At 37.0% G+C, this 20,957-nt stretch overlaps 1 protein-coding gene across 8 annotated transcripts in view; it reads left to right on the plus strand.

The window, feature by feature from the left end:
* Positions 1-20,957, plus strand: part of LOC138404195 (zwei Ig domain protein zig-8-like) — a 452,145-nt gene that overhangs the window by 65,494 nt on the left and 365,694 nt on the right. For all 8 annotated transcript variants that reach the window (XM_069507627.1, XM_069507610.1, XM_069507615.1 and 5 more), the window contains exon 2: positions 11,439-11,579. In XM_069507627.1, coding sequence (XP_069363728.1) covers positions 11,528-11,579 — 52 coding nt within the window. In that variant the 5' untranslated portion in view covers positions 11,439-11,527. The remainder of the gene's footprint in view (positions 1-11,438; positions 11,580-20,957) is intronic.

Here is a 20,957-nt window from a genome sequence, read left to right on the forward strand (position 1 = left end):
CCGTGGCGTGTGGAAGTCTCTACAAGAGACCTATGTCTAGCAATCAGTGGCGTGCAGGTCATAGAGGCATAAATGCACTGCTTACCCCAGTTGAATAGCTCAATGCATATTTTTCATAATGACCTGCCCGTAAACAGGCTCCTACTTAACTAGTGCCTACCCTGGTTTCAAACCCTGTGCACGCCACTGCTAGCAATGGATGTCAATCGGTTGATAAGGATGATGATGATTGTTGTCTTCAATTCCTAGCGTTTCCACTAGGAGTAGTGACTGCAGTATGGACAAACTTGACCTTTAAAACAAAGTAGTTAAAGTATATTTTATGTTAACGCTAAAACCTATCGACACTCGAACTCTATCAACGTTGGTGAGACGAAAACGCTCATACTAAGCGTACAGCATACAGCAATTTAGCGAAATGGCCCATTATGTTAGCGAAGCACGCGTTTACTCTGCTGCGTAAGTAAACACTGGGTATATCGCGTCTTGCCGTCATGTGTTCTGAAAGTTTACAAACTGAAGTTGTTTACTTCGGGATAGAAATATAAACTTTTTGTTCGAGTAAGCTTATAAAACCGCTGATATGCTCTTTTTCACTCTACGGAGCTTAATTTGCCATGATCCGGTGAAAAGACAAATCTGTATGGTGCAAAATGTATTATGCGCTATGCACCACCCCCCTTCCGAAAATTGCAGGAAAAGCTAGCCACTAAGCAAGCAATACACACCACCACTACGGAACACCACACAAATTCCCCAAAACACACTCGATGCACGTTTTGCCACCTCCTCAGAAGGTGCCCCTCAAATTTTATCAAGGTAGGTGAGACGTAAACTCTCATACTAAGCGTATCTCATACTAAGCGTACAGCGTACGCTTAGTACGCGATTTTATGTCTCACTAACGTTGATAGTATTCGAGTGTCAAAACACTTCCGCGTTATAGTAAATTGGATCTTAACTGCCTTGTTTTAAAGCCCAAATTTGTCTACACTTCTACAGCGAGCGCTCTAAACGGAAACGTTATGAAATTAAAATCAGTGGCATTGAATTTTTGACTTCAATTCAAGGCTCTTTAGGTCCATTTTACTTTGACGTTATTGTGTTTCGATTCTTGAATTCTAGCAACGTTGGCAAAATACTGTATTTGTCGGCAGCGCCGTCGTAGTGTGCACTCTCGTAGTGTGCGAGAATATCGTTAGTGCGCCTACAATACAAAGGCTCGGTTAATCTAATATGTTGTGATCCTGAGTTATCCGGTTAATCATCAATCATCATCATCTTATAAAGGTAGTCAGTTTTGCCGTCATATTTATACACCGGTCTAACCGTTTAATATAACGTGATCTCGTTTCGAAGTTTACTCAAAGCATTAAATTTCGCCACCCAAAACCATCACTGTGAAAGGGAAATAATTTCAAAAGGGCAAAGTTTCTGAAATCCCGCGAGTCTGAGAGACGACGAAAAATTCATGTCATTCAAAAATTATAGGTTTTTGACTTCATTCGCGTGGATTTAGGTTTTTAAAATCGTCCGTCCGTTCCGTCTTCAGGATAAACTAGTCAGTACGCGGCAGAAAGTAATGTACATCGACTTTTAGAAAGAGATAGCGGATTTGTAGAGCATTTGTCTCTAACGTTGAGACCGACAAAACGTCACATAGGTATGAGTGACAGAGACAAAGCTGAAATGTCATTCTAAAGGCCGATGTACATTATTTATTTTAAATTAAACAATAATTAAATTATTAATAATTATTCATAAATTAAATACTAATTTGTCTAATAGTTTTTTTCTGATTTGGATGAATGAAGCTGAAACTGTTAGAAGACAAACTTTGTCGAATTATTTCGTCTTTGACTTTTGTGAAAAGTTACGGTGACCTCTTGGTCTAAACGACTTTAGCCTCCGTTACTAAAAGCTGGAACAAACTTTTCGAAATTGAGCAAACATTTTTGTAACTTGCTACTTGAATTATTATTTACTTATTTCTTTACTATTAAAAAGTGCATTAAATATTTCATTACAAAAATTAATGTCCTTACCTAATACCTAGTACCCTACTTAATGTAGGGAATGCAATCGATCTCTTGATCTCTTGAATTAAATGTATTATTTCTTTGGTCATAATGATTTATAGTTAAAATAGATACCTACTAGCAATAAAATAGATACCCAAGTAATATCAAATCGCAAATAAAGTATTTTGCCACTGAAAATTATTAAATTATTCTCATCTTTCTAACACGCAGCGATGAAAGTGCGAGAACACTTCACGAACACGAACACTCGCGCACTCCTTAGTGTCTCAGCTTTTAGCACAATGACCACTTTCCATCAGGTATGATTGTGGTCAACGTGTATAATGAATAAAAAATGCTTTGGTCGATGACCGTGACGATCATTTAGCGGGATTTAATGTTATTATTTTCAGACTGTGATATTTTGCTTCGTGATTTTTCGCATTGTACATACTAAGTAAAGTAGCAAGTGCTACTTATGAAAATGCTTTTGACGTGATTTTTCACATGCTACCTGTGAAATGAAAATTAAATTTAAAAGGCAACGCTCGCGAGATCGAAACAAAATTGTCAACGTATGTTATGCAAAATATTTAACGGCTAAAATATTAATTTGTCACGCGCTTGTTCGCGGTCATAAATTGTACGTGCCCCGTGTGCAAGTTATTATTCATATATTCCCAATGTACGTATTGAAATTGCAAATTCAAATTCGTATTGAATAAAACCAAAATTCCCGCGAATTGTGCGTGAACTTGATTACATTTGGATTGTGTCTAAAACATTTATTTAGTTGAACGTTTCGATTTGAATATCAATTTGTAGAAGCAAAAATTTTATAAAAAAAACGGCGTATTTCACAGTCGTATTTTTTCGACATTTTGCACGATAATTTAAAAAGTATGATGCATAAAAATAAATATAAATCTGTTTTAGAATGTATAGGTAAAGCCCTTTCATATAATACCCCACTTGATATACTCATCTTACTTTAAAAGTTGAAAATACTAATTATTTGTTTCAAAACACATTATAATTTTTTTTTGTAATGTGACTGACTACAAGTTCACGGTTTTCAGATTTTTCCCCGAATGTCTGCTATAAGACCTACCTACCAAATTTCATGATTCTAGGTCAACGGGAAGTACCCTGTAAGTTTCTTGACAGACCGACAGACAACAAAGTGATCCTATAAGGGTTCCGTTTTTCCTTTTGAGGTACGGAACCCTAAAATTAAAAAACATTCCGATGAATTGAGAACCTCCTCCTTTTTTGAAGTCGGTTAAAAATTTAATCAAAAAAGTTTGTTTTGTCCTAAAAACTTCACGCGTTGCGAATGAAAATGTCAATCGAGGGCGTAACGGATTTTTGCATACGTTCGCAATATTGCAAAATAAACAAATAACTAAGTTACTTAGGAGATGAACCCATCGTAAAATGATAAGAGCTTTATTTTTGAATGCAGTAGCTGAGTCATGAAATATGTCGATGCCAGGTATCTTTTTTGATATTTCGTTAAATTTTGCACATATACGCATAATTGGGGCTTGATTTCCTAGATGAGATTTGATGATGTGTGTGTGTGTGAAAAGCTAATTAATCAAGTCCAGGAATATCTCAATCCACCATACTTAAAAATTGCTGGAATTGTACGTCTTCACTCCTACAAATTAAAACATACTAAGTATTCTATAAATGATGATAGCACACGCGAGCATCAGTGAGACTGTTCAAACAGTGCCTAGATGCTCGCCACAAATAACATGCTTGCGCATTTTGCTGTTCAGTGTGCGCTGACCCCTATTATAAAATATGTGAAAGTGTGTTTGTTTGTTGTTTTGCTGGTTTGTTGGTTTGTCCTTCAATCACGTCGTAATGGAGCAAAGGATCGACGTGATTTGCATGGGTCTAGTTTAAGACCTGAGAGATGGACATAGGGTACTTTTTATCCCAGAAAATCAATTTTTAAAATCCTAAATCCACGCGTACTTACGCGTGGATTCGCGGGCATCAGCTAGTAAATCATAACTAAGCGCAGCTAAACAGCGGATAATGAAATCAAACACTGTAAGACGTACGTGTAGGAACAATCTTAATTGAAAACAATATTTTACAACCGAGGCAAACAGCGCAACATAAATACGGAGTCAGAATAAATAACCAGCGAACGTTGCAAAACTAATTAGGCACAGTTCACTTGTGAATCGGAGTGAACTTTGTAATGAAATTCCCGAACGGACCGGGGCGAAGCCCTGCCGGTAACGACCTCTCGAAAATTTATATCGTAAGTTGGAACTACCTGCACGACCGCTATAAGCGATCGCCCGTAAATGACTAGGACCATCCCATTACAGATGAGAAGTTACAATCTCGATTGTGCAGGGAGGGTTTCTAGGTCCGCTGCCATTCATCCTTTATGTGATTACCGACTATAACACTCAGACCCTTAAAATTACACCAATCTGGGTACATATTTGATTGAAATCGTTTTAGGAAATTTCTGGTGATTTTCGTTTTGAAAACTTTGGGATTGAAAACTTTTTGCCAAAAAAGAAGACCACTTTTCTTCTCAATCTTTATTTAGATTAGTACTGATTTTTTCTAGACATTCAAATCAAACTCAAACCATTTATTCAAAATAGGCACCTACCATTGTTCCTACATTTTTGATTGTCAATTATTGAATTTGTAAGATAAAGGTGATAATTAATTAGGTACATAAAATAAAATTAAAGCGACGAAGGTCTTAAACGCACCCAGGTCTGAGAAAAGCCCACAACATACCAAGTCGGGTATATTCAAAGCCATTATATTTAGTGTGCTAAAATTGAGAAGAAATAATCTGAAATGCGGAACATTCTATCTACACTGTATCAACATTTTGATTGTGAACTCCAAAAAAAAGTCTTATCAATTATATTTGCTGGGAATCCTATTGTTATTTTTAAAGTTAGAAAGTCGAGAAGATTCGATCCGGCTCGGGCAACAATGAGGTGAACTTTTTTACTTTCTTTAAGAGCTGGAATTGCCACGAGCGCTTCAACCGGCATATTTCGGCCGTCAGCCGATGTCCCACTTTTGTCTACCAAACTATGCTTTGATTAAACAATTTTGTTGTGCAACGTTGTGTAACACGCTTAGGAGTAGACATTCCTACTACTACAAAAAGTTCTAGTGTTTTATGATATTTTTCTTTGTTTGCTTAATACATGTGCAAACAGAAGACGACATAGCTGGATTATATGCTTTTTAAATTTTCATAGCTGCTATTCTGAAATTTTTATTATTGCTGTAGCAGTAATAGATTCTCTCTGTGAAAACACTCTGTGCAATATTTTTTTTATAATTTTTACAGTGTTTTACCTACACTTCTGTGCAAATTTCAACTTTCTGTCAAAATTCCCGAGGAAACATTTATGCCTGAGAGTTGTCCATAATGTTCTCAAAATCTGTGAAGTATGCCAATCTTTACTTAGCCAGCGTAGTAGACTATTGCCAACCCCTTCACATTTTGATAGGAGACCCTTGAGTGGGCTGGCGATGGTTTAATGATGATTTTTTTTGGACCAAACGGTCTGAAAACTTGTCAAAACATCGGGTAACGTGTTACACTTCTCCCCACAAGGCCAGGATTAACGTTGATTTTCGTTGTGCAATCAAGTTTTAATCTTTCATCCACACACAACCGTCGGATATGGGACGGCAACGGGTATAACCACTCAGCGGTTGTCGGGAACCCATCAACCCGCAGGCAATTTCCCCGCGCGTTATCGGTGCACTTGTCAACAACCGCATAACCGCAGTATACCGCGATCTCAATTTCGCATACGTCCCACTGTACGAATGACCTCCTTTACTGTGTTATACTTTAAAACTGTCGGTTCATCATCATTATCAACCGATAGACGTCCACTGCTGGACATAGGTCTCTTGTAGGGACTTCCACACGCCACGGTCTTGCGCCTGAAACAAGCCCTGCGACTCGTCTGATGTCGTCCGTCTACCTAGTGGGGATCTTCCAACTGCGTCTCCGGTGAGAGGTTGCGTGTTAGAAATGTAGAAGTAAAATTTTAATCCACAGAATTCTAGATTGCAATTCAATCAAAAGCCTAATCTTCTCATCAATAGCGAAGAATGGGATTTGTATGACGGGATAATTAAAGGAAAATCAGAAACGCACGCTACACGCTCAAACAATCGCTGTGTGTGTCAAAGTTTCCATTTCACGCCAATCAGCCCGTGTCGATGCGGATTGCAATCATTTGCTCGATATAAAACACCAACACACCAATACACCACCGACGTACCTACCGACCTAACTAAACTAAAATTTAGAGTATTTGCATCTTTTTCTTAGCGTAATAATAAAAGGACGTACAAACCTAATTTAATTTAGAGCTGTCAAACTTCCTGACTTTAGCTGGCAGTCGCGAGCCTATTGCGTGCACTAAAAGTTAGAGTCCAAATACTTTGAACAGTGTGAATTGCCAGTGATGACATAATATACCTAGATCTAAGACATGACGTGATGGGTTGATTATGATGACTTTTAGTCCCGCAAAATTGCTAATGCGCGTGTCCGCCAATTTAGTGACGTCAGCACTAGACTGAAGTTTCGAGCTGATGGTATATTTTTATTTCGGCTGACGTCAAAATGACGTCTTTTAGATGTTAATGAGACATGGTTCAAGCGCAATAGCAATTTGCAGGACTTATGTCATCCACTTTCGTACACCTCAAGAACCATTTGGGAATAGGTTACCAATATTTGTAATTTAATTCTGTCCCTCACCAATGCCGTTATTAGATTAGGTTTGGACCGGTAATAAAATAACATAAAATCCTATTATGTTTCCCGCCTTTATGGCCTTTCTAGTTGAAGCTACAGAAATGAACAAGTTATTCGACAAATAGAGAAAACCCGCGGGAGCCTACTGTTGTACTTATTTATAAAAGCCCCTTTTAATGTGATTTGATAACTTCAAAAGAACAATATCACTACCTACCCACACTATAAACTAGCGATCCGCCCCGGTTTCGCACGGGTTGCTTGTTACAATTTTCGTAGGGATCTTAAATTTTTTGAAAATAAAATATAGCCTATACCATTTAAGAATGATGTAGCTTTCTACTGGTGAAAGAATTTTCAAAATCGGTTCAGCAGTTCCAGAGATAATCCCCTACAAACAAACTTACAAACTTTACCTTTTTATATTTGAACAATCCATGCTTCCATACTCCATACTAATATTATAAATGCGAAAGTGTGTCTGTCTGTCTGTCGGCTAGGTTTTCATGGGAAAATCAAAGGTTCCCACGGGATTTTGGAAAACCTAAATCCACGCAGACGAAGTCGCGGGCATCATCTGGTATTAAATATAGAAGCATAGATCAGAAAGCCTGTTTGTCTGTTGGTTTGTCCTTCAATCACGCCACAACGGAGCAACGGATCGGCTGATTTTTTTGCATGGATATAGTAAGACCTGGAGAGTGACAAAGGCTACTTTTAATCTTGCAAAACCCACTGGGAAAATCAAAGAGTTCCCATGGGATTTCAACAACTGAAATCCACGTGAACTAAATCGCGGGTATCACACGCGGTTCACAATAAAAATTAAAATAATCTCTGTACTGCAAGATGTTACTAAATAATGATTTTAAGCTTATTTCGTGGTTTAAAGGCAAGTGTATTGTATTGTATAAAACGGCAAATATCGGCAGTTAAAAATCGTCTAATTCATTGTGGTATGTACCTACGTGGTGTGGTTTTATACAATACAATACAATACAATACAATACAATACAATACAATACAATACAATACAATACAATACAATACAATACAGGCAGCTAAAGTCACGATGTTTGACAGCTCTAAATTAAATTTAAAAGTGTCAAACTGTATCTGTCTTTTTCATATTACATTAGTAAGAAGAGGACGCGAATACTCTAAAATTTATCAGAATCAGTACCAATGTGTTACTAAATAGTTTAGAAAGTAACGAAACTAAACGATGAATCATAAAACTAAAATGAAGATTATTTGTTAAAATACCTACACTTCTATCTGTTAAGCAAAACCGCTTTCATTTTATAGCAAAAGTGTTTACAAAGTAAATAATCACTGAAAAGTGTGAAATTCCACGCAATTCGCAAACTCTACCTAATCATACTTACTTTTCCTTTTAATGCCTTCTATTTACTTACTTTATCTTTTTAATTTAGGAAAATTCTTAATGGTGGTCTCCCCATCACTCGCTCCATACAATCGTAGTTTGGGTCTAATTTGAATAAATTAACCAATCAAACTCAATAAAATTTTATAGACACATTCTAGATACTAATGTGTGTCCTGTGGTTTGTCAGATTTTCTTTAAAATATTCTGTTTTAGAGTTACAAAGTCAAAGTCAAAGTCAAATGATTTATTCAAAATAGGTAATTAATAACTCTTTTTGAAAGTCAGATGTTGGATTTCTAAGATATAGTGGTGATAATTATTTCGCAAACTTAAAACTAAAGCTACGAGGGTTCCAAACGCGCCCAGGTCTGAGAAGAGCCCACAACAAATTCAGCCGGGTATTCTTTTTATTATCACCACTTTACAAAATTATTGAAACTTATTAGAACTATCACAATCCGTTAAGCAACTCATTCCCAAGCTTGCTTATCATTTACATGAGTTGAAATATTTGTATGAAAATATTTGAGCCCGTGTAACTTTAAAAGAGCTAGCGCACACCACCGTGCGATTAGTTGCGGTGCGTTTTAAAATCCGCAAATTTCAATTTTTTTTAATCAAAATCCGGTCCGCAATTAATTCCGCAGTGCGCGCACTTCTGTGTAGTTCTATAGTTCACAGATTTTGCAAAAAAAAAACCATACGGAAATTCTCCGTGGTGCGCGATATCTCTTTATCTTATTATACAAATATTTTACGAAAATCTGGCATAGCGCAGTCACACATATTAGTTTCTGAACGTGTCTAGAAAATTTCATTGAGTTTGATTGATAAACATTTATCTTTAAAAAAAAATTTATATTATTGCGATTCAGAAATCTAAATTGTGTGAGCGAGATAAAATTTAATAATAATAATAGATAAATTAATAATTTAAACTAAAACTAAAACCTTAAAAAATATAATATTATAACTAAAATATATTATTAAAAGGAGTCCCTTTAGGCAAGGTTCCGAAGATACTGGCAGCGTTCCCCCTTTGGATAGCTAGGCTAATTCTTCGCCCGAGGTAGCTGCCAGCTCTTCGGTCTCCTGTGATGTCGACTAACCTTTTTGCTATTTCCTTAAAAAATCTTATAGCGCTAGGACCATTGACCATTTTTGATTGATTAACATTCAAACTAGAGTCAATCTCCATTTGTTTGGAGCGCTCTACGTATAAACTCCCCTTAAAAGAAATTAGCTAAAATTCGACGACCTTACAACCGTTCAAGTAATTATACTTCCTGATTATGATTCCGCCCGCCCACGGCGCGGCGTGCGGACAAAAGATTAACTTGCCTTTTACAAAGAAATTGTTTAATCAAAGCCACGTCGGAGACAATGAGGAGCGACGGATGACTGCCGAAACACCCCCTTTGCAGAGCCTGAAGCAAATCCGCCTTCTGAAAAATAAAAGGTTTTTTTTTTCGATTCGACTCGGCTGTTTTACGGACTCAATTAGATTTATAATGGTAGTTAATTATAATTACAGTAATACTAGCTGATGCACGCGACTTCGTCCGCGTGGAATTAGGTTTTTAAAATTCCCGCGGGAACTCTTTGATTTTCCGGGATAAAAAGTAGCCTATGTGTTAATCCAGGGTATAATCTATCTCCATTCCAAATTTCATCCAAACCCGTTCAGCCGTTTTTGCGTGATTGAGTAACAAACATCCAAACATCCACACTTTCACATTTATAATATTAGTAGGATTCTCAAAACGGTGATAGAAGTGGTTAGTCCCGCAAATTGCATTTTGACGTCAATTGACGTATATTTAAGTAAAAATTTACCATCAGCTCGAAACTTCAGTCTACAGCTGCTGACGTCACTAAAATGGCGGCCACGCGCATTAGCAATTTGCGGGACTTATATCAAATTCCCTAATTATATAATTCCCAAAACTTCAATAATATGTAACTTTTATAGACACGCGTGAAGGACAATTTGAACGTTTGATGTCAATATCTATTCGTCTACGTATAATACATATGAAGGAAATTTCATCAGTTTGAAATTTCAACATGAAAAATCAAAATAACTTTTATTTAATGGAGTGAATTCAGCACCCAAATATTCATATCATCGGGTGTTCAAACGTATTTTATTTTTGGCAGCAATGTTTATTCTGGGAGTATTAAGTTTGCCAACTCAGGACCATGACTGAAGAGTGATAAAATAGCATAGAATAGAATATATTTTATTCAAGTAAACTTTTACAAGTGATTTTGAATCGTCAACTAGTTTAATTTGCCACTGGTTCGGAATGCCGTTCCTACCGAGAAGAACCAGCAAGAAACTCGGCGGTTGCTCTTTTAAAGTGATCAATCCATTTTCATACTAACAATAAACCAACAAACAAACACACTTTCGCATTTATTAAGATTTTTCTGTAGATGGTCACTTACAGCTAAAAAAGGAAAAAAAAGGTTCTATCTTGCGTGTGAATTTTCACAAGGTCACTGCTGAAAGAACAGAGTGGGGCTGGTCAGGCCATGGCTCGGAATTTCATTACCGAATGAACTCCGATTCACAAGTGAACCGAGCGTAATTAGTTTTGCTACGTGCTGTTTTATTTATTTCAACCTCGTATATTTTCATGTTCAGTCGTTTGAGTTGACTGTTTAATGCGAAAATCGCTTTTAATTAAGCCTAATTTATCGCAAATCGTTCGAAAAATAAAGAGTTGTTTACGTAGAGTTTTAGTAAAATTAACAATTTAAAAAAACTCCGATTGAAGTTGCTTGAATTAAGTGATCGATATATTAAATGGAGCTATAATTTAAAACCGTTTATTTAGGATTTCTTAATTTATTTATTTTGATTCGATTTATGATATGCGGTAGTTGTTTAGAAGTCGAAACTTATGAGGAAAACTTGTGTAGTTAAGCGTGGACTCTAGACGTCAGTCGCGTACGTCTGTCGCGCGTACGTCACATCATATCGCAACACATTATCGCTTATCGCTGTCAGCGCCGCAATGTTTTTTTATTCATTACTATACTCCTACATCTGTACCATATTTCGTCAAAATCGGTTAAACCGTTGGGCTGTGAAAAGCTAGCAGACAGACAGACAGACCGACAAACTTTCACATTTATAGTATTAGTATGGATTAGGATTAGGATAGTATGTCAGATCTGTGCAGAGTACATTCACCATAGAGTTGTTGATAACCTAGAGTTCGTATTGCAGGTGCGGCTAGTAACGGCGCTGTGGGTGGGGACACAGTGTAGTGCATGGGCGCGGGTGTCGGTGTGGCATGCGCAGCGCGCTAGCGAGCGATGCAGCGCGCGGCGCAGTTCGTGCTGCTCTGCGTGGCGCACATCTCGCCAAGTAAGTAAAATACTACCACTATACTCTTGCATTTCAGGTACCTAGCTCGTGTCTGTGTTTATGTCGTATCGGTATAAGTCATCATCATCATCAACCGATAGACGTCCACTGCACGACATAGGTCTCTTGTAGGGACTTCCACACGCCACGGTCTTGCGCTGCCTGAATCCAGCGACTCGTCGGAAGTCGTTCTAGTGGGCGGTCTTCCAACGTTGCGTCTTCCTTTGCGAGGTCGCCATTCCAGCACCTTGAGACCCCAACGTCTATCGGTTTTACGAACTATGTGCCCTCCCCATACTGCGCGTGCAGAGCCGTGTGCACAGTTAAACTAGAGAACTTGTTCACCATTCAAGCTAAGGTATTTTGAAGGACATTGCTGCTCTAGAAAATAATAAACAATAACTCAGATGATCTAGGTTGGCAGCTCTCATCTGCAGACTGGTGCAATCTTATGAACTTTGCCCTGTATCCATCCTATAGTTTCAATGACTTTAACTATCATATTAGTTATTTTATCACTATTGTTGGTTGAAATATAAAGTTAAACGATTAAGTACATAAACTGAAAAAAACGAGATGGACAACATTTGCCCCAGGCTGAACAAATATATACAGGTATTATAATAAATTCAGATAAAATATACAATTAATTTTGAATAACTCTTTACATTTTAAAGCAATCGCTGAAAATGATTGAAAAAAATAAGAATGTAAATCGATTTTGTTTTATCTCAAAAGGAAAAACGGAACCCTTATAGGATCACTTTGTTGTCTGTCTCTCTGTTTTACTTTACGGCCCCTCGATGTAAGTCTTTTTATGCCTATCACAAGCTTAATGCCACAACTGCGAACCAACCTACGACTTTTTTTTCTTGAAATAGAAGATTTTTACTATTAAATGGCACATATATCATCTCTGTACATTCTGGAGCACGCGTCCATACAATTTTTGTTCATCTCCTTCGCAAATGTCATTTAATAATACTTAAATAAAATGTAAAGAATAGGTAAGTATACTTGAAAATTTGGTACCATTTCGTTTTCCCCATATTATCGGGTAACGGAAGTGAACCGATCTTGAACAAATTGAGGATCGGTTACACAAAACTGGTGTGTACCTACTTGAAAAACTTTTTACCGCCAAAAAGGACCGTCCTTATTGAAATCGAAAATCGTTCTCGGAACACGACAAGAGGTTCGCTCGTATGAATAACTAAACTCGGGCAAATTTCGCGTAATCATAAAAACTTCGGGTTCGTACTTCGTGCTAAACTGTGTATAACGATCGCCTATTATGTTGGAAACTTTGCGAGGAAGACCTCAGATCACGTAAGGAAAGTTTTCTTCAAGGTCACTTGAGGTTTACCCGACAATCAATCTATGTAAAAGGAAAAGGTGACTGACTGACAGACTGACTCATCTATCAACGCACAGCTCAAACTACTGGACGGATCGGGATGAAATTTGGCATGCAGATAGCTACATCGATGGATAGCTATTATGACGTACACATCCGCTAAGAAAGGATTTTTGAAAATTCAACCCCTAAGGGGGTAAAATAGGGGTTTGAAATTTGTGTAGTCCACGCGGACGAGGTCGCGGGAATAAGATAGTCAAATCATATACACACATACATTGCAAAAACATTGCCTTTCTTCCCAAAAAAAACCAGGCCAAGTGCGAGTCAGACTCGCGCACTGAAGGTTCCGTAGGTACTACAATCGTATTTTATTGACATTTTGCACGGTAAATCAAAAACTTTTATACCTAAAAATAAATTAAAATCTGTTTTAGAATGTACAAGTAAAGCCCTTTCATATGATACCCCACTTGGTATAGTAATCTTACTTTGAAAGTTGAAAATACCAAGTTCATGAACACATTTTAATTTTTTTCTTGTGATGTAACCACAAATTCACTGTTTTCAGATTTTTTCCCCTCATGTCTGCTATAAGACCTACCTTCCTGCCTAATTTCATGATTCTAGGTCAATGGGTAGTTATTAGGTTATTAGGTTTCTTAACAGACAGACAGACAGACAGACAGACAGATAGATAGACAGACAACAAAGTGATCCTATAAGGGTTCCGTTTTTCCTTTTGAGGTACGGAACCCTAAAAGGCCTGAATGTGGCATACAAAACTTAAAGGTGCCAGTCAGGAATTCAACGCTTTGACCACAAAACCACAATGGCTCGGGGCTACGTCCGCTCAGTAAATAAAATTATATTTGTAAACAAAATAGTTCGCGGACTCACTTTGCGGTGTTCTCGGTTCCATACTCAAGATTAAAATGCGTTTATCTCTGGAGATCAAAGCGGCTTTCGGAAACTGCGGTCCCTTTCATCCCGGGCAAGTCCCGGCCCGAGTCTCGCTCAATCCCATCTTAACCCGGCTTCTAGTTAGAACAATCACGTCACGGCTAGTCTTGCTAGTGTACATACAACTATCAGATGAAATGTAGAGGTTTTAAAGATAGATAGATAGATAGATAGATGGATATATAGATAGATAGGTAGATAGATAGATAGATAGATAGATAGATAGATAGATAACTCAGTGGTGCTCATTGCTTAATGACCTTATAGAATTTGAAACATGTGTTTTGACGGTGAAGAAAAACATCGCGAAGAAAGTTGCATGCCAGAGAGTTCTCCATAATTTTCTCAAAGGTATGTGAAGTCTGCCAATCTGGACTTGACCAGAGTGGTGGACTATGGCCTGCACCATTTTCATTCTGAAAGGAGACCGTCGCTAAGTAGTGACGCCTATGTTGGGTTGAAAATGATGTTAATAGTAGTATCTCCGCAAACGAAAAAAGCTGTGGCGTTCAAAAGTCGACGAATCATGATTAACCCATCCCTAGGTCACTACTGAGTACGTGTCTCCTCTCAGAATGAGATGGGCTTAGGCCGCTGTCCACTACGCTGGCGAAGTGCGGATTGGCAGCCTTCACACACCTGTGAAAAAATTATGGAATGTGGTTTTCATTCATTGTTACATCAAGTGATATTAAATTGCTTAAAAAACACATATTTAGCTTTGAAAAGTCAAAGGTGCGTACCCTGATGCCTGATTCGAATCCCAGATAGGAGGGCGATGTCATAGACTAGGTTATCATAGATAACTCGAGTGATAGTAGCCAAATTGAGAACAGCCTAATGATATCGAAAACAAAATGCCAGATCAAATCGGTGTGATTGTTCTCTTTGGCTTACCTTTTTCAAGCAAATTACATATTGTATTTCTCCGATTGCAGGTGCTTGGTCAATAAAATCGAAAATTGACGTTCGGTAAACGAAAATTGGTATCTTATTACCTTTTATGGCAGAAAGGTGCGTTCCGAGTGAAATTGAAAACCGTTTTCCGGAACGGAAGGTGCGAGTACGTGGCCCGCGCGAGAAACAATATGGCCGTTGTTATGAATATGATAAATTAATTTTTCATCACAGGTTCACGGCCGCGGTGTTTACAAAGGCAAATGCAATATTATTATAATATGACAACTAGCTGACACGCCCCGGCTTCGCTCGGGTGGAGTTTAGAATATTGAGGGGGAGGTTGAATTAAATTTTTCTCCCGTAAGAACCATCCTCGTACTTCTAGGAATATTATAAAAAGAGAATTAGCGAAATCGGTTCAGGTTCTCGAGATTTCCGATGAGCAACACATTTAGTGGCTCATTTTTAAATTATAGAGATGTAATTTTTTTAATTGTACAAAAAACCGGTCAAGCGCGAGCAAACTCGCGCACAAAGGGTCTCGTACCATTGTACAAGAAATCTCAAACCAGTATAACATTTTTTTTTAGCTCCATCACTGCAAGTTAATGATGGACAGCGCCATCTATGCTATGATTTAGTAAACATATTTAGTCGTGAACACTAAATTGCATTTTTTTTGTGATGTATTAATATTAAATTCACGAATGTTTTCTTTTACTTGTGCTATAAGACATTGCTACCTGCCAAATTTCATGATTCTAGTTCAACGGGAAGTACCTACACTATAGGGGCTATAGGCATTGATTTCTTTGAATTGACAGACATACCGACAGACAGATAGACAACGAAGTGATCCTATAAGGGTTCCTTTTTCCCTTTTGGGTACGGAACCCTAAAATTTGATAATTTTTTATTGTATATTTATATTATGTTTACATACGGTCGCAGACGGAACGACGGACTGAAGATTGTAAATTGATTTCTGTTGTTCTAAAGTTTCATTTTCATTTGCGGGATTCAATCCTTTAACTTATCGTTGTTTTGTTCGTAAAGGAAAACATCCTGAGGAAACTGGAAACCTGAAAGTCCAATCTACTCCTACGAAACGTTTTCTGATACGAGCATTGACTTTCATATGGACAGGGTTATTGAACAAACAAAATAGCACCGACTTATTGGTGCTATAGCACCAATGCAACCTCAGTGACGTCTGGATTTCAAACGGGTCGTTCATTAGTAGCTAAGAGGTGGCGCTGATTTATTTGGTTTCTAAACCGTGAAAAATGTTGTTTGCTTGACCATAATCACCATGACCATTATCTTGTCATTTATATCGATGGATACGAGCCACTAAAGGTGTGGTAAATTAGGGGTCTAATTAAAAAAAACACTTTCATAGTGGATTCTACGTCATCTGCATGTAAATTTCAGTCCGATCCGTCCAGTAGTTTGAGCTGTGCGTTGATAGTTTGATTTGATATCCTTTGATTTTTTATCGTTTTGTATTTTATGTCTTTTTTCTTGTACCTTTATTTGTATTTAAATTTATTATTAATTATCTAGTTAGTGTAAGTGGCACTGCCGTTCTAATGAGATACAAAAAAAAAATTGATCAGTCAGTTAGTCAGTCAGTTCTTTTCATTTTATGTATTTAGATTAAGAGACCTCCACGAATTCAGGCCAGGGCGTAGCGGGCCGGGTTCCTCGTAAACTAACTTTGTTATTACCAATACTCTAACTTTTCTAATTTATAACCGACTACCGAGCAATCGCGACGCGGCGTCGATCTTTATTGTTTAAACAATGGTAACTTTCATCTGTCATAACCTCTACCTAGCTACTCTATCTACAGTACGCGATCGAAAGTAATGTACATCGACCTTTAGAAATCCAATTAATTCAGTAAAACAAGCTCCTTTGTTTACATGGAGCAAAGTCAAAGTCAAAATCAAATGATTTATTGAAACAACCGGTAAGGGAGTGGACTGAAAACCGAAAGGTCGACGGTTCAAACCCTGCCCGTTGCACTATTGTCGTACCTACTCCTAGCACAAGCTTGACGCTTAGTTGGAGAGGAAAGGGGAATATTAGTCATTTAACATGGCTAATGTTCTTTATAAAAAAAAAAAAGAAAAGAAAAAATAACTAGCGACCCGCCCCGGCTTTGCATGGGTGCAATGTCTACTACTACTACTACTACTACTAATGTGGTGTCATTGAGGTGTCATTGCCTCGGAAACTCTCAAATGAGAGGAATTTTTCCGACCTAATTCACATTATTTCAATTTCTCTAGGGATCTCTAATTTTTTGAGAATTAATATATAGCTACAAACCTTCGTCTTGAATCACTCTATGTATTGGTGAAAACCGCATTAAAATCCGTTGCGTAGTTTAAAAGATCTACGCGTTCATACATACAGACAGCGGGAAGCGACTTTTTGTACTATGTAAAGATAGGTAATAAATTACTCTTTTAGATTGGCAGTTGTTGGATTTGTAAGATATACCTAGTGGTGATAATTATTACGCAAACTTAAAACTAAAGCTACGAGGGTTCCAAACGCGCCCGGGTCTGAGAAGAGCCCACAACAAATTCATACTATTAATATTATTATTACCGTAAAACAAGAAGTTGTTCGTTTCCTTGTTCACATAGCGACTGACTCCGAGACCCGAGTGCCCGAACTGTGCAAGTTACAATAATTCAGTAAAACAAGCTCCTTTGTTTACATGGAGCTAGTTAGAAATAAAGAAAACTACAGTTTCACAAAGCAAAGTTGAAGCAAACATCCTTTCGTTCCTCTCAAAACAACGGCATCAAGAACTTGAAGCATTTCAGCTTTCAGTAAAGATTTTTAAATTTTAAATATGTGACAGGTAGGACAATGTACAAGCTAAGATGAAGGTGCCACTTGGTACTTTTAACTTTATTGTCAATAGTGACCCGCCCCAGCTTATTACAATTTTCATAAGGATCTCTAATTTTTTTTCAAAATAAGATACCTATAGCCTTTGTTACTCAAGAATAATGTAGCTTTCTACTGGTGAAAGAATTTTCAAAATCGGTTTAGTAGTTCCAGAGATTACCCCCTACAAACAAACTTACAAATTTTACCTCTTTATTATATTAGTGTAGATTTTCAAAAAGTAAACTAAAGAATACAGAGTAAACAATACAATATCCTCGCAAGCGCAAACGTGCTGTATATTGACGAAACCTCGAGTATGTTTCATGTATTGCTGGCTCTGTTCGAATTAGGTATTATTAAACCCCCAAAGTTCCCACTTGACGTCTGTCTCTTGATATTCAAGTAAAAGTACATTTTGTCATATATAAAAGGAAAAGGTCAGGACTGACTGACTGACTGACTGATTGAATGACTGACTGACTGACTGATCTATCAACGCACAGCTTAAACTACTGGACGGATCGGGCTGAAATTTGGCATGCAGATAGCTATTATGACGTAGGCATCCGCTAAGAAAGGATTTTTGAAAATTCTACCCCTAAGGGCGTGAAATAGGGGTTTGAAATTCGTGTAGTCCACGCGGACGAAGTCGCGAGCATATGCTAGTTTTGACATAAAATTAGTTTCCGACAAGTGTGAATAGCTTCATATAACATGTTCTGCCACTGGAACATCCGATTTAAATCCGGGCCCGACAAACGACAAGTGGGAACGGGGGGTAACTTGTAAAACATCTTCAGGCGTGCCATTAAAGTGACTACTGACTTGTATCCATACAGTGAACAATCTTGGAACTTATTCTAAGTTATAAAATCAACTGTCAAGCTAATTTAACATGATAATTTGGATTAGCCACTCTAGCCTTTCGGAAAATATCTTTGATATATCTTGGGTTGGACCATTTCATCTTCGAGTCAGCATTTTACGAGGACAGGACGCGAATAAAACTATCCTTTCTTGTAAGAAAGCCACTCTTGTAATAATTTATGTACCACCCTATTTACTGCCGCCCTGGTGTCGGCTGCGGGCGAAAATAGCGGTAAAAATACTCTGGGTGCACATCACAAGGAAAAGGACGAACATTTTTTAATGGCAACTCGTTTTAGGGTTCCGTAGTTCAAAAGGAAAATATAACCTTTACAAAATCACTTCGTTGTCTGACTGTTTGTCTGTTAAGACTCTTTATGTCAGGAACTCGTGTGTCAAGTTGAAATTAAGAGCAAATGCTTAAAGTCTACGGTCCCTTGAAGCTGTAAAAAATCGGTCGAGTGCGAGTCGTATTCGCACGTGAAGGGTTCCGTACCGTCGCGTCGTACAAGAAATAACACTTTTTTTAATTTTCATTTTCATTAAAGTATTTGTTGTTATAGCGGCATAGAAATACACATTCTGTAAAAAAAATAACTCTCTACCTATTACGGTTCAAGAGATATAGCCCGCTGACAGACAGACAGATGGGCGGACACCGGAGTCTTAGTAATAGAGTCCCACTGGCACCCTTCGTGTACGCAACCCTAAAGAGATCAAGGTTCTAATAAATCATCGCAATGAAATAATATAATTATTTGACTCCAACTTGCACTTGGCTGGTTTTAAAATTAGAATGATTTGTGAGGAACTTTAGTATTAATTATACTTAATAACATTAATTGATTCGATAAATCAATTATAAATTAATTTCGACAATGGCTTTGAAATAAAATTATAACCAATAATGATTCGACCTAATTATAACATTAAATTTGATTGAGTTTCATAATTTAAACCACAATAATAAATTATAATATTATAGTAGAGTACAGTTATATATAAAATTAACCAATCCAGTTTAAATATTTTCATGATTTAATAAAACTTTCAGTTTTTATCTGCATCTTAAATATCAGGTACCTACTGTTTTTATCAAATTTTTTCATCTAGAAATATTGTATAGCTTAGATATAGATATATAATGACTATGTTCATAGTGCTTGACCACAATTCGGCATGTATACTTACATAAGTTACAGTGCGTTTATATGTAGGTATTATATTACAATGTAATGTAATTTCGACTACCTGCAATATAAACTTTTTATGTTCCAAGCGTAAAACTAACGTGAGTCGTTATATTTTCACCGCTATATTCATACCTTCAGTTGTTGCGATTTGTTCTACAATATTCGTTATGTCTGTACCATGCTTTATGAACGTTTTTAGGGTTCCGTACCTCAAAAGTAAAAGAAGGTAGGAAGGTACCTTTGTTGTCTGTCTGTCCAGAAACCTATAGGGTACTTCCCGTTGACCTAGAATCATGAAATTTGGCAGGTAGGTAGGTCTTATAGCTGACATTCGGGGAAAAATCTGAAAACCGTGAATTTGTGGTTACATCACACAAAAAATAATCAAATTGCGATCATGAACTAATAATTAGTATTTTCAATTTTAGAAGTACCTAAGATAACTATATCAAGTGGGGTACCATAATATGAAAGTTTTTCATCTGTGCATTCTAAACAAAATTCTAAAATAGATTATTAATTTAAAATTTAATTTAAAACAACTTTACTGTTACTAAAATTACAGAGAGTAAGAATACAGGATACACTTAAAAAACAAAGGGCGACCTTATCACTAAAGTGATCTCTTCCAGGCAACCCATACTTAAGAACTTATAGAACTGTAAGACGGGGAGTCGCAATGTAGTTATAAATATAAATATATATATATATATATATATATATAAAAATAGATATATAGGCATACATAAACATACACTCTAATAGGTACATACTATACAATATAATATAATATAATATATACATATATATAAATAATATATAAAATCAATGTAATGTAATTAAACAATAATACATAGCTAACTGTACATATTCTTATCGCAGAAAATCTACAGTGACAGATAGTGTTATTATTTATTTTTATGCATCAAAGTTTTTGAATTATCGTGCACAATGTCGAAAAAATACGCCTGTAGTACGGAACCCTTGTTGCGCGAGCCTGACTCGCACTTGGCCGGTTTTTTTTATCTATTTCGAGCGTTTGTTTGTGCGTTTCACGACAGCACCGACAGCGTCATTCCGGCGAATGATGAATTAGCTCTTCCTTGTAATCTTGTGTCCTACCAAAGGTTAGCTCAACTATTCCAAACATTGATTTATTATGAAAATAGCATTTTCTAAAAAATG

This window comes from Maniola hyperantus, chromosome 2, assembly GCF_902806685.2.
Source record: "Maniola hyperantus chromosome 2, iAphHyp1.2, whole genome shotgun sequence".
Classification (NCBI taxonomy): domain Eukaryota; kingdom Metazoa; phylum Arthropoda; class Insecta; order Lepidoptera; family Nymphalidae; genus Maniola; species Maniola hyperantus.